General features: G+C 49.8%; 1 protein-coding gene across 1 annotated transcript; it reads right to left on the bottom strand.

Annotated features, from left to right (window-relative positions):
- Positions 1-236: 236 nt before the first annotated feature.
- On the bottom strand, positions 237-13,296 carry DUSP5 (dual specificity phosphatase 5). Its single transcript, XM_003359366.5, has 4 exons — positions 12,725-13,296; positions 8,355-8,503; positions 5,032-5,251; positions 237-1,730 (listed from the first exon to the last, which is right to left on the bottom strand). Exons 1-4 carry the CDS (start codon positions 13,101-13,103, stop codon positions 1,324-1,326), a joined length of 1,155 nt encoding a protein of 384 aa, XP_003359414.1. The 5' UTR covers positions 13,104-13,296; the 3' UTR covers positions 237-1,323.
- Between the last annotated feature and the right edge of the window lie 1,019 nt (positions 13,297-14,315).

The raw sequence follows: 14,315 nt of genomic DNA, 5'->3' as shown, positions 1-14,315 counted from the left end.
AGAAACTCCCTTGCAAGTGAGCTTAGGGAAGCCTCTCAGTTGGAAAGCACTAGTCTGTACTGTGGTTAAGATCTCTAGTCTGTGAGCAGATGCACAGCCTCATGTCTCCAACTGCCTACCCACCACCATGACCTTGGAGTTCATTTAGTAATAAAACTCACTGAAGGAGGCTGGGTCCCCACCTCAATGTATCCACCCCTGCCTTACCCTAACTCACCAACATGAAGAAGCACTTATTTTTCTTTTTACTATTTTTATTTTGCACTATAAAAAACAACAATGACGAAAACAACAACCAGTAACATACTGCTTTTTTTTCACATTCATGTGGATTTTAGGAAATTATTGCCTTTCCCCCTGGAGAAATAACCTACAGACAAAAAAGTAGTACCACATTGAGAAATCTGCAAATCTCAGAAATCAACAGCTTGAAGACAACCCCCAGGGGCAGGGAAAAAAACAAGTGTCACGAGAGACGAGACAAGCACATATAAGGACAGCAAGCTGGGGTGACGACCGTTTCAATGACACTGACCCAGACAGTAGGTACCCCTTCTCTCCTGGCACCCACTGCCACCACCTCAAAGGGGTGATTTTTTGGTCTATGGTCTGAAGAACTCTTCAAATGACACAAGAGTTGCTTTGAGGAGAGGTGCAACGAGAAAGGTTCAAGTATGAATATGAATCATGCTAAGTCCAAAGTCAGGGAAGAACCCATAGAGAAGAGGAAACCAGAAGGGTTACCATCTTGCTGCTTCAACCAACTGACTCCAGTGGACCCAAGACGGAGTCTTAAAGACATCTGAGGATTCAAATCAGCATATACTCATGTCCCTAAAACCCTGCAGGGTTTCTTTCCTGACTAGATGGTGATCAGCTTATGCCCTGAAGCAACAGAGACAGATACCCAGACTGCCGAAGTTAAAAAAATAAGGTGGAAATTGTGCTTCCTCCAAAATGAATTGGCTTTGTTACTGCCTTTTCTCCTAGTATAGCAACTGCTTTCTCCCACGTTGCTGCAGGTATTTATTGCCTTATGCTTGAAATGAAAAGGCGAACTTTGAGGTGCAGAGACTGGGCAGTCCTGAGGGGGGGTCTGGAAGTACAGTAGTCAGCACGTGACGTGCTCTCATAATGGCTTGGCCTTCCTTCGGTCCCGAGGGCAGTCTAAAGTTCGTTTGCAAACCTGATGACCACTCAGTGTCCCACCGCAGCAGCGGGACAGAGTGAAGTCTCCAGTATTGCACAGGTATGAAATGTCCACGAGTTAAAATACAAAATCACAGTTGTTCCTGGGGCTGGGCTGGTTCCCCCATCCCTGTTTTAGCAGGATGTGGCTGTGGCCATGGGGCTCCGGCTGAGCTCTGAGACCGTCGAGTGGGTGGGCACTGGTGCCAGCACCGAGGTAGGGAATGTGCAGTAGGAACCCTGCACGTCAGGGCTCAGTGTTTGCAAATGGGCTAGGAATGAAGGGCCGGCTGCCTCCCCTTGGCAGGAGGGAGCTTGGGGGGTAGGTGTGGAAGGCAGGATCTCCGACTCATACTGCAGGAGCTGGCCCATGAAGCCGAAGTTGGGCGAGATCACACTCCTCCTCTGCTTGATGTAATCGAAGGCGTCCTTCAGGTGGAGCTGCTTGGTCTTCATGAGGTAAGCCATGCAGATGGTGGGCGAGCGGGAGATCCCAGCCTCACAGTGGACAAGGACCTTGCCGCCCTTTTCCCTGACACAGTCTGGAAGAAAAAAGACCATGGGAATGAGTTGGAATTCGAACTCAAAGGCAACTGGGTTGAATTCAAGAATAATAATACAAGTGCTCTTGTTGTCAAACCATCATGCCTGCTCAATGGCCGGGGTCCCACACCAGACTTTGGCTGGTCTTTAATCTCCACTGGTGAGGACAGACACTGTGGTCCCATCCACGTCTATATCCCTACGTAGGACCTTTACAATCCTTAGAGCTGCCTCCTGGTTCTCTGGGATACTTGGTCAGGTTCTGCCACTGAAGGTGCTAGACCTGGAGAGTAACCCCTTCCTGGGGATGCCATCTTTTTTTTTTTTTTTTTTTTTTTTTTGTCTTTTTTGCCATTTCTTGGGCTGCTCCCATGGCATATGGAGGTTCCCAGGCTAGGGGTCGAATTGGAGCTGTAGCCGCCGGCCTACGTCAGAGCTACAGCAATGCGAGATCCGAGCCGCGTCTGCGACCTACACCACAGCTCACGGCAACGCTGGATCCTTAACCCACTGAGCAAGGCCAGAGATTGACCGCGCAACCTCGGTTCCTAGTCGGGTTCTTTAACCACTGAACCACGACGGGAACTCCTGGGGATGCCATCTTAACCTGGGTTCCACAGGTGGGTTTCAAGAAGGCTGGAAAAATCCTTGAAATTGCATGCAAGTTTTTATTGCATAATCACATTTTTCTGAGGAAGTCCCAGGCTCAAAGACTGACTCGAAGAAGTAATTCCTATCTTTCAGGGTCTAATTTTTTTTTTTTTTTTTTTTTTGTCTTTTTAGGGCCGTACCCATGGCATATGGAGTTTCCCAGGCTGGGATTGAATCGGAGCTATAGCTCTTGGTCTATGCCACAGCCACAGCAACTCCAGATCCGAGCCGCATCTGTGACCTACACCACAGCTCACGGCAATGTCAGATCCTTAACCTGCTGAGTAAGGGAAGGGATAGAATCCGTGTCCTCATGGATACCAGTCAGGTTCATTAACCATGACGGACACTCCTCGGGATCTAATTCTAACGGTGATGACTTAGCCCCCATCCTAGTAGAGGCCTTTCAGCCTCCCTGGGCACCCTGTTTGGCTGTGCAGGACGGGATGCTTGGCTCAACCCCAAGGGTTCCCACCAACCAAACATACAATAAACAGTGCACAGCCACTAATTATAGCCTTGGCTAAGTGATGCTTACTAGTCGGAAGATATAAATGTCTTTGGCAAACTCCATCTTGCACAATAATGGGAGTCACTGCTATAAAGCTACCACCACTGGTTAGCATTCTTTGGCTAAATACGTCCAAAAGCAGGATGCCCTCCTTTTCTGTTCCACTCCTCCCCCCAAGAGAGCTTCAGCTGTTAAAAATGGGCAGGGGTAAAAAGTTACACATATATACACCTCAAATAAAAACCACAAAAAAGAATCTTTCCAATTCCTTCTCTTGCGAGTGAGGAAACAATTACATCACAGGAAGTTAGATGTAGCTGACACTATATAAGGCCACGCTATGCAAAACCATTTAAGATTTTGAAGGGCAAATAAGAAGTCAGCCCCCTTATCTCCTTTCCTCCTCAAGTTCAAAAAGTTTGCAAATGCATCTCTAAGATATAGAAAATCAAGTTTCTGAGGAGTCAGGGAGGAACCCCGGAGTTTCCCCATCATAATGAAAACCCCAAAGGACACCCCAGGGTAGCTCACTAGAGGTGTCCCCAGTACAGTCTCTCATTCCAAGGAAAAAAAAGTCCATGCAAATTAGTACAAAGGGGACTCCAAATTCCTAGGATTACAGGGTTGTGACTCCAATTTTCCTTTGCTCCTCCACTGGCTTCCTTGTGGTGTAGCGTTTAATTGACCCAGAGCCACATTCCAAGAGCAAAGGGCCTATAGTGTGCTGCTTCTGGATCCCACGCCACCCCTTGGGTTTTGCCTTCCACGTGGCCCTTGGAAAGGGTCATTGCCTGGTTTAGCCTCAGTTCCTCCTTGCTTCAGCAGGGCAAGAAGTCTGGGGAAAAGCAATCAGAATACTGTGGGTTTGTGCATTTGTGTACACAAACAGACACAATGAACATACAGGATGAAGAGGAGGCTTCTGAGAAGTGGATGGGGGCGGGTTTCATGACCTCATTAAGTAGCTATCTAGGTAATTAAATAACAGGCTGAGAAGGGCAAAGCATTCCCAGGGACAGGGAGACCAAGCCAAGGGTTTCCCACCCAGAAGCCATCTTTTGGGCTGTTTCTCAGAGACTCCAGAGGAATCATCTCAGCCCAGAGGCTCAGGGGGCAGGGAGGGAGGGCTTTACCTCTGTTGAGTTTCTTGTAGGGGAGCCGAGAGGGTCTCCTATGTGGTGGTAGGGGGCCTTTTCGGGGCTCCCTGTGCTAAGTAATCATTGCTGCAACCAACACCTGCCTCTCCCCTGCCAACATCCCTCAGAGCAAGGAGCAAGAAGATCATCTCTCAGCTTCAACAGCTATGCATGTTCAAGGTAAAGAAGGACCCCCAGGAAGGGAAGCAAGTCCACCAGGATGGGAGCGGGGCTTGCAAATCTCAGACACAAAAAAGTCAGTCCAGCCCCCAAGGGAGATGGATGGGGGAAAGAGAAGATGTCAAAGGAAGGAGCAATCTGGGCTGCTCTGAGAAGCTGGAATCCTGAGGTCCGAAGCCCTTTCAAGGCAGAGGGACTAGAGGTGTCCAGGCCTACACAATGCAGTAAACAGCTGCCTCACAGAATGTACAGGGGATGCAGAGAGATGCCAACTTTTCTGTGCAGAAGCACGGAGCTTGAGACAAGTGCTAGCTTTAATCCAAAATTAACTGAAAATGCAAAACAAACTGCCCCCACAGCAGTTTGCCAAAACCCCGTGGAAAGCTGCCGGGGCCCTGGGGGCTCAGTGCGTAAGGAGTGCTCTCTCAATCCTTCTGTTTGCTTTTAAAAATATCCCAACCTACGTAGAAGCACAGCTCGGGTGGTTCTTTCCCTCCCCCTGCTTCCCTGGCGTGGAGCGTCACACACGGACGCACCCGGCTTCCCGCCCAGCCAGAAACATTTACAAGAGCGGCAGTGAGCACTGCCATAAAATTATATTAATTCATTTATCTTGCAAATTAAAGCTCCTATTAATAGCAACGCAAGTCCTCCCCTCTGCCTTTTTGGTGGACGCATTCCTTCTTGGCACCAACTTGTGATGGCTACACAAACAAGGCACTTTTTTTCTCAGTGAAGAAAGCCCCCGCGGTACATCAAAATCTGAGAACACACGCCCCAGGGGGGACTCCAAAACAGCTGAGGGTGAATGGCTGCACCTACCAATGAAGTCTATTGCTTCTTGAAAGTGGGAGCTGATGTCAGCGGTGTGGCTGTCTTCCACGGGGATCCATTTGTAGTGTAGGTGGGTCGTGCAGGCCTCGGAGGTCCGCCGTGAAACATTCAGCAGGGCTGTGATGTGTAGGTTGGCGAGGAACTCGCACTTGGATGCATGGTAGGCACTTCCAAGGTAGAGGAACGGAAGGATTTCAACTGGGCCGCCCTGGAAGCAGGGGCAAAGGACAACCAGGAAATATTGGATTACGTTGCTCTTTGGGAAGAAGAAAAAAACAGCCCCGACCTATTTGTTTTAAGGTGGGAGGTTCCCATTTTGGTTTCCAGGTAGAGGGTTCAGAACCAGGCCAGTTCAACCCAGAGTGTGGGTGGAACCTCCATCCCGGCAAACTCTCTACCCTCCATTCCTGCCCTGTGACTCAGTGACAGCAAATCCCGCACAGCTAAGATGTTCATTTTTTTTACATGTTGAGGCAGCAGGCAATGCCAGCAGCCTGCCTATGTCAACAAGGATGAGAAGCAGTGTGGTGTGATGGAAGACTTGAGAGGCCCGGTTGAAGTTCTAGCTGCCCTGAGAGTGCCAGCGCACTCTTTAACCTTGGGGGCAGTCCCGGTTTCCTTGTTAAGAAAATGGAAAAGGGTGGACCCCCACCTATGTGGTCCTGACATTGTTTTATAATGTGGTTCATCAAACCTAGGACACTGCTGATCCTAAGATGCATCTGGATCTCAGAGATGTTAAAATGTGCTTCCCCATTCCCTCCAAAAGTATGCTTTTCAGAAGTGAAAATAACCACTACCCATCTAGAATCCTCAAATAAAGAAAAGCCACTGAGCATGAGCAAAAGGGCTTCCTCCATCCCTGGTCTTTTTTTTTTTTTTTTAAGGGCCACACCCGAGGCATTTGGAGGTTCCCAGCCATGTCTGTGACCTACACCACAGCTCAAGGCAATGTCAGATCCCCGACCCATTGAGTGAGGCCAAGGATGGAACCTGAATCCATCTCATGGATACTAGGCAGATTCGTTTCTGCTGCGCCACAACGGGCACTCCCCATGCCTGATCTTCTTTAATGTGGGGCTGAGTTTTGGTGAGATACTTACATCCTCACACTTTTGTGAAGCTACCTATACCCCAGGTTTCTAGTTAAGGAGAATCCCAATTAGAACCAAAGACCATCTACCCTGAGGCAGAGCAAAAAAAAAACGCCTGCCAGCTAGTCGCATTTCCAGGGTGGCAAGAAAAGCATTCGCTGCTCCATAGCTGAAACAATGGGAGCCCTGGGGGTTTAGAGGGAAAACACTGGGCTGGGATGACAGTGGCTGTGTCTTTGGCAGCCTTTCCCATTTCATCCATCCGCTTCCTGTGTTTCCATTTCCTGTCCTGGAATAAAAGCAGAACGGAAACTCTCTGCTAGATCCGTAATAGGGAAAGGGGCCTGGGATGAGGGCCAGCAGTAGATCAATTCTCAAATTACCCCCCATGTGGTGTTTGCTTTTTTTCTTTCCTGAGAAGTCAGAAGTTTATTAAGCCAAAGGCCAGGTTGGCTGCTCCCAAAATGTTACAGAGGATGTCACAAAAGGCAGGATTAGAAAATAACCAGTATTTTTATTAGCTAGTCCCTGAACTTAACGTTTTAAATGTACCTACATAGATCTCTCCTTTTCTTTAGAGCCTGGAAAATGCTGACACACCTCAGATCCAATTTCTTCTGGAGCTTAGCCCAACACCCCTGAAACCATGTTTGTTTTTCCTTTTTTGAATCTTCGTTTTAGACTCAAGAGAAGGAAACCAAAGGTTTTCAGAAACGCCAAAGATTAACATGACTCTGCCTGGCTTCTCTCAAGGCAGAGGCGCTTCTAAGAAACAGTACTAGGGGCTTCCCCAAATGAACCTTGGAGACACATCAGGGCCTCCCCAGTCCTCGCTTGGCCAAAGGTCAGCTGTGCTTTCACAACATCCTGCCAATTCTCGTTTCTCTTTCACTTTCTGAGAAATGAGGGGGAAAACACCACCCAAACAAACGAAAATAGACATCCAGCTAAGCCGGATGCCTACGGCTTGAAAGCCAAGGGTTCACCATACATTGCAGTTTTAATAAAGGAAAACAAACAAAATAATAATCCTGACCCCTTGCCAAGCTAATAGGCTTCCAGACCAAGGATCCCATTCAAGAAAAGGCTACTTGGCTGTATTTGGAAGTTCATTCCCACGGGCAGAGCTCTGCTCATGGCAAGGAGCTGGCATCTTAAGCAACATCTAGAAGTGTTCCTTATGATTTGGAGAAGTAGTTATTTTGTGGGAAGAACATAGAAAGCTCCTCCTACCAAGGCAGGTGCCTGGAATGGGCCTCTTCCAAAAGAAGGCAGGTGGGAAACAGAACAAGACACTGAAATAAGCAGGACAGGGAGTTAGGAGAAGGTGGTTCTGGACCTAGTGCCACCATGAACCCAGCTGCAGGATTCTCAGCAAAATCAATCATCCCACCAGCTTCAACAGGTTTTCCCTCTATAAAATGGGAAGGTGGGTTTTGATCTCTGGTTTCCACAGATGTGGGTTCTTGCCTGGTTTTTCCTCATTCTCTTGCATTGCAGGTAATAGACTGAGCCTTCTACTTTTTCTTCCTTCAATGAATTGCCAGAGAGTGTAATTCTTTGAAGGAAAAAAAAAAAAAAAAACCCACATGTTTGTAGACACATGAAATCCTCTAGTGTCTCTTAATCTCTGGTTTCAGAATATATGGAATTGTAAGCATCAGAAAGCCCTGGAGGAGGCTGCTTAGCCAGCCAAACAGTAGTTACTCTATAACCTTCTCCCAATCTTTCTCCTGCCCCATTTCAGTTAAAAATACCAACAAGACATGCCTTAACAGGTACACAGTTGGTTTGCAGAAACTGCAGAGCATGAACAATTATGCAGAAGATCAACACAGGAAGCTTGAAAGTCAGCTCTGAAATGTCTTTAGGGAAACCTAAATGGAGATTTCGAAGCTTCTCTGTTACCTCCCAGGCCAGCTACTAATAATGCATCTTTCGCTTCCCCTTTCCTCCAGAAGCCACCAAGCATCCTGAGGCTCATTTGCTCTTGTCAGCTTATTTGCTGGAAGGAAGCCCATTTACTCTTGGATAGAAACTCAAGTTGGCAAGCATCAGAGGCTCTCTAAAGCTAGAGGCCTCTGCCAACTCCCTGATCCGCAAAAGAACCAACCAGCGTTGCTGAGCAGGGAAAGGAAGAGTCAGGGCACCGTGCAAGGAACACAGCTGGGGGCCAGATGCCACTTCCACACTGGATGCCACTTCCACACCACGTACCTGGTCGTAAGCTGGCCTGAAGCTGATGTTAAGCACTGGTTTCCCACACTGACTGATGAGCGCTCTCTCGGTTTCGACCTTCTCCTGTGAAATGGGTTTTACGTCCACACAACACTCAGGATATTCCGAGTAGAAAGTCTCATAGCCCCCTAAAAGAAAAAGAAAGAAAAAGCAAGAGAGATGTAAGCATTGATTTTTCTCAGGCTGTCAGAAAATGCCTAGAATTGATCACTACCCCGAGTGTGGAATAATCAAAAATATTAAGCTATTCTGGTCATGTAAAAAAATTGAGCCAATATAAGTAATAGTTTCAAAACAGAAATGGCCTATAAACACACACAAACACATACTCACTGTTCTAAAAGCTATAGTTCAGAGAGGCAGTGATTAACTTTTTGTGTCTATCACAAGCAACTTAAACTGTGAAAGGAAATGTATCTGACATCTGGCACATATTAACCAAATCCCCCCAGAAAACAAAAGCTATTTTCTCTTGTTTATCTAACATGCAGGTGTGAGTATGCAGAATTTCATTAAGTTGTGAAACTCCTAAACTGGTCTGTTTCATCCTAGCCCATTAGCACTAAACTGGATTAGAGATGAAACTCCCTCTATTCACAAGGAAGTGGGGGCTAACCTGAGGTTTAAACTCGGGGCAATAAAACAGCCCTACCCTTTCTCTCAACGTGCTAAGAATACTGCTGCCAGTCCTCTGGATAGGTCCAATTTAGAGTAATCAAGTTAATTACCGTTCAAACCAAACTGGAAAAATGAGGCATTCTGAACTTAATTCTCACTCTCAGGTAAAAACTCCCCTCCCCTCAACAACTACCTATACTCTTCCTCTCTCTATCTTCTTATTACCCTCCCCTCCTGAACCTTCTCCCCACTATACACACACACACACAACACACACCCTAAAGTTGATAAGCCAACTACCGCAAGGTATGATTCTATAAAAAAATTCCTTATTATACTTAAACTTCTCCAAATGAATTACTTAAAGTGAGAACCACTCTCTGATCAAGTCACAGCAACTGGAGCATATAAATAACCCTTGTCAGCTCCATACACACAATGGGGAAGAACCAAATGAAAAACTGGCCTTGAAGGCTCAGAACATCAAGTGCCACTGGGTGCACAGGCCAGCCTTGCATGGGGAAACCCCTTGCTTCCAATCCAAAGGGACTTAAGGCATTTCCTAGAACCTTCAGAAAACCTGCTTCTTTTTCTGAGCCAGAGAATTCACTTGGGGTCAAACCATAGATGAAATGAGGATTCTGAGACCATGTATTTTCTAAAAAGGCCTCCCTTTCTTCTTCTACCATTTGGTGCTGTGAGAGCCCCACAGAGGAGCACATAGTGGCTTCTTAAACCCCTGCAGTAAACAAATGGTTAATGGATTACATGGCAGCCTCCAGCTCCCTCCCAGAAGCTGCAGCCAATTCCTCGAATGAGTCATCTTGCCATTACTGCTTCCTCTCAGCTTGCTGGAACTGCCCCCGCCCCCACTTAGCACACCCCAATCTCCCCTGTGGTCAAGTCAACAAATAGCCAATTGGGCCTCCCCAGTGGGCTTCTGGATCTCCACAATGACCACGTTCCGGGTCATGATGACAGGCCATGACAGAGGGGGCAGAGGTGGAAAGTTCAGAATTGTCTGTGGCTTAATTTCCCCTCCTTCCCCATCATAGCCCCCTTCTCGCCTAGGGGGCAGAAAGCCACACTTTATACTGACCCTCAGTTCCTCCAAAGAGGTGTCCCTGGTTAGCAAATCCCTTCCTGTGCCTGAGCCTCGTCATTTTAGGTTCCAGGAGACAAACAATGATAGGGGGTGGGAATCTGGAAAAAGAGTGGCCTGGGCCCTCTCAAACTTCGGATCTAAGCTTGGGAAAGAGAAGCCTTCAGGCCACCCCATCTCTTGGTTTTAAATAGAGCACTTAAGAGATGGCTGTCAGGAGGACAGGCGGGAGGTGAGGGTGTGGGCTGGGACCTGTCTGCCTGTTGACAAAATAAGGCAGGCAGACAAAGAGTCTCAGTGTAGTTGAGGGACCGACAGACAGGGCCCTGCCTCTTCAAGCTGGGGTCAGGAGTCCTCTAAATTAGATGGTCTCTGTCCTTCACCCACTCTCATCAGAGGGGTGGAGAGATGAAACATTCCTCTCTGGTGCCTCACTTGAACTGCGAGAGCTGTGGCCATTCTTTTGGGTGCTTCACTCCTCTTCACAGAGATTGTTTTTGATCACCCTGCATTACTAAGAGAGCAGAGTGGAGAAAGTGCATGGGCACTATACATACACATGCACTGACAATGCCACTGGGTCATCATCTCATTTTAGTGGGTTTTTTCCCGAGGCGGGGGGGAGTATGAAAAGCATTGCCCGCATGATCTGATCTGAGACACCACTAGGTTAAAAACCTGAAATCAATTCTCATAATTTTACTTAAAGACAGTGCATATCCAGAAGCATTTAGACAAAGATATACTTTCCCACACTGCTTCAAATAGTAAGGCTGGAAGCAACCTATTGGCTATCACCAGGAGATGGGCTTAAGAAGTGAATCGGGCATGTATGCTCTGATATGGGCAAATCTCTATGATCTAGTTAATAGTTTAGTAAAGGAGGCAGGAACAGGAAACATAGGAGATCGATCTTTCTATTTTTAAAAGATACTCATGGAAAATTTATCTAAAGATGAACAAGAAATAGTTGACAGTTGTCTCTGGGGAGTGGAACTGGGTTCTAGGGTATGCAAAAGATTCACTTTTCATTGTACAGTCTTTGCAATCTATGTTACTTTCATTTAAAAAAAATCTTTTAAACATTAATTTTCCTGAGATGTGAGTCTACAAAGCTGACTACTTCCTGTGGCAATGACTTCCAGACTGCTAGCCCCTGGAGAGAGGTGGGGAGCAGAGGTAGCACCAGGAGTGGCTTCCTGGAACATATCTTTCATGCTACTGGAGAGGCAGAAGCTTTTCTTGGACTCACTTCTAAGAACAGGAGACGAAAAAGCACATCAGGAAGACAAAGAAGTCAGGGGCCATGTGTACGAAACCTCTGCAGAGCTTGGAGGGCATGCTCCATCTCCTGGGGGCTGTGGTTGGCTAGGGGAGGAAGATTATCATCTTCTGACCCTGTTGTTTCCCTAAGAGGAATCAACAGGGGACAGTCTGCAAGAGGTGCTAATAGAGTTGGGAGCTGCCCCTGTGCCTCTGAATCTTCCGGCCTGGAGTGTGTAAAATTGCCCAAGTTGCATTGTTTTAAAATAGCGCCCTCCCTCTCTCAGCTCACTGCACCTGAGTTTAGAACCATATCAATGCTACATTTCAAGGTGCCCCTTTGAGGAATTACATCTCAAGGCTGGGCCTTGGAGCACGGCCTGGGCTAAGTCCTCATCTCTGCCCTACAAGCTAAGCCTTCCATACATCTGAGGTTCCAAAGGACTCAAAAACAGGCGGCAGCAGTCATACCAAGTGATCCAGAAATCCATGCTCTGGAGTTTGAGAGTAAATTACCCACTCACCACCGAAGCCATTGCCCCCAGCAGGTGTAATGGGCAGACTGGTGACACAGCTTTTGAGAGTTTCAAATAAAAGGCGACACAACCCCCTTCGCAACCACCCTGTGGCACCTCTCCTAGGTCCTGCCTCGCTGGGCCAGCCTCCCCCGCGCTGGCAGACAGTGTTAGGGTCGCTGGGTTGGGCCACGACCCGTCTAGGAAAGGGGACGAGAAGGTGAAAGAGATAGGAAGGCTGTCAGCTCCAAACTGAGCTAGAGAAAAGCCTGGGAGGCGAGAAGGGGAAGCTGAGGGACAATAAAAAGCAATAAAATGAAATGGAAAGGAAGGGGAGGGACTGCCAGGGTCAAAAGGCAAGAGGGTCGATGAAGACACAGCCTAACGTAGGTTAATTGTCCAGGAGGGAGGAAAGGGGACACCGCGGCGCCACGCTCCTGGGGGAGGGGGTGGTCCCGACCTGCGGATTCCGCCAGGTCCGTCCATTAGGACGGCTCCGGAGCATAGGCCCCAGCGAGAGCGGGTAAGCCCGCGCCAGGAAACGGGGCCACTGCCCAGCACAAGCCAGCGGGCCCCCAGCTGCGTAAGCGACCCCATCTTCCCCGGCGGGCAGACCGTCAGGCGCTTTCGAGGAACGCGGGTGGGGAGGGGAAAGCCGTGAGCGCTGACATTGGCGGTGCCCTCCCCGGAGCACGTCAAGCCCCAGGGTGCAGACTCCCGCCAGTGGAGAACTTCCCGGGTTCCAGGGTGGAGGAGGGCGGCCGGCGCCAGAAGGCGACTTCAGAGTCCGGGGCCGTCCCGGCGAGGAGTCAGGTAGAGTGACGGGGGATCCGCGGCCCTGGCTCACTCACCTTTGAGGAAGTAGACTCGCGGGCCGGCGGGGAGGCAGGCGAGCAGCGAGGTGAGCACGACGCGCGCGGCACTCTCTTCGCGCAGCTTCTGCCAGTGGCGGCTGCCCTGGTCCAGCACGACTACGGCCGCCACGCCGCCGCCACCCTCTTGCAGCAGCCGCGCGCGCGCCGCCTCGTCGGGCAATACGTAGCGCGCCGACACCGCACCGCCGCGGGCCCTCCGCAGCACCACCGAGTTGAGGTTGACGTTGAGCGAGCCGCGCACGCTCGAGGCGGCGAAGGCCAGGTAGGGCCGGCAGTCGAGCACCACACAGCGCGCCGCCGCCTCCTTGCGGAGCATCTTGCGCAGCTGGCGCCCGTCGAGCGACGTGACCTTCATGCCGCCGCCCAGCGGCCGCGCGCCGGGCACCCCGCAGGTGCCGACGGCCAGGGTGCCGGCCAGCGAGGCCCGGGAGGGCAACCCGCGGGGCTGCGGCCGGCCGACCGAGCCCGGCGCCGGAGCGGCAGCTCAACTCTTCTTTCCCGCCCCCTACGCTCGGCGCCCGGCCCGGCCACTCGCCGCCCCAGAAGCCGGGGATTCCGCCGGCGGCGCTGGGTTTTAAGTGAATGGGTGTGTGGCCTATGACGTGGCTGCCCATATAAGGCCAAATATGGGTATTTCCCCGCCCCTTCGGGCTGTGGCCACGCCCCCAGGGAGCGGGACGCGCGGGGCGGTCGCCAAGCGTTAGTCAGCCGGAGAAAGAGGAAGTGGAAGGCGCCTCCTGTGCTCTCTGTGGCGTTGCGCGGAGACACTCACTCGCGCATCACCGGGGACTGACGGTGGGGTGTCAGGAACGCCACGAGGCCGAGGTGACCCACGCTGTGCGGGAAGAGGAGGAAGCGGAGGAGGCAGAGCCGGCGCCGCACCAGCGGGCTTTGAGTTTCATAGACGTAGGTTCAGAACCTGCTGGGGGCCATGCCAGGCACTGCTGTAGGGAGAGCAAGGGGAGCCCTCGGCTAGTGCCCCCAGATGAGTCAGAAGTAGATTTCGATCCTTACGGGTCTTTACGCGGGAAATGAGATGATGGTGGAATTTGCTCCAAGGGCTGGGCTATTGATGACTAAAGATTGGGCTTGTTTTGGTAATCATTGAAGCTTGGTGATGGGTACCTGGGGATTCATTATATTGTTTACTCTACTTTCCTTTATATTTTGAAATTTCCCATAAGAAAAGTACCTAGAAGTAAAAATGGAGAGAGAAGAGCCAAAAATTAATCTCCCCAAATGGATTCTGCCCTCAAAGGATTGATGGTCCTTTGTCACACTCCCAATAATAATTAGAATAATTGTTTTTGAGAAACTCTTCTCTGCCTCCCAGAAAATCCGTCCTGAGTTCAGCTGCAGCATCAACATGCGCTGTTGATGGAGCTCAGCACAGCCAACTGTCCAGGTGGCTTCTGGATTTGAGGGATTATCTGTGGATCAAGTATAATCTCAGGCTGTCTGACCCCACCAGTCCCCAGCAGCTTCAGGCTTCCCATCCCCAATCTTGGGGAACTGGACGTGATTCACCCATTCAGCAAGTATTTAGTGAGGGTCAGCTTTGTGCCCT

This window comes from Sus scrofa, chromosome 14 (assembly GCF_054392235.1).
Source record: "Sus scrofa isolate SSC_HxYL_T2T_F1_AM1 chromosome 14, Sscrofa_HxYL_maternal_Yorkshire_Landrace_v2.0, whole genome shotgun sequence".
NCBI lineage: Eukaryota > Metazoa > Chordata > Mammalia > Artiodactyla > Suidae > Sus > Sus scrofa.
The sequence above is the reverse complement of the archived record's forward strand: the minus strand, read 5'-3'. Positions and strand labels throughout refer to the sequence as shown.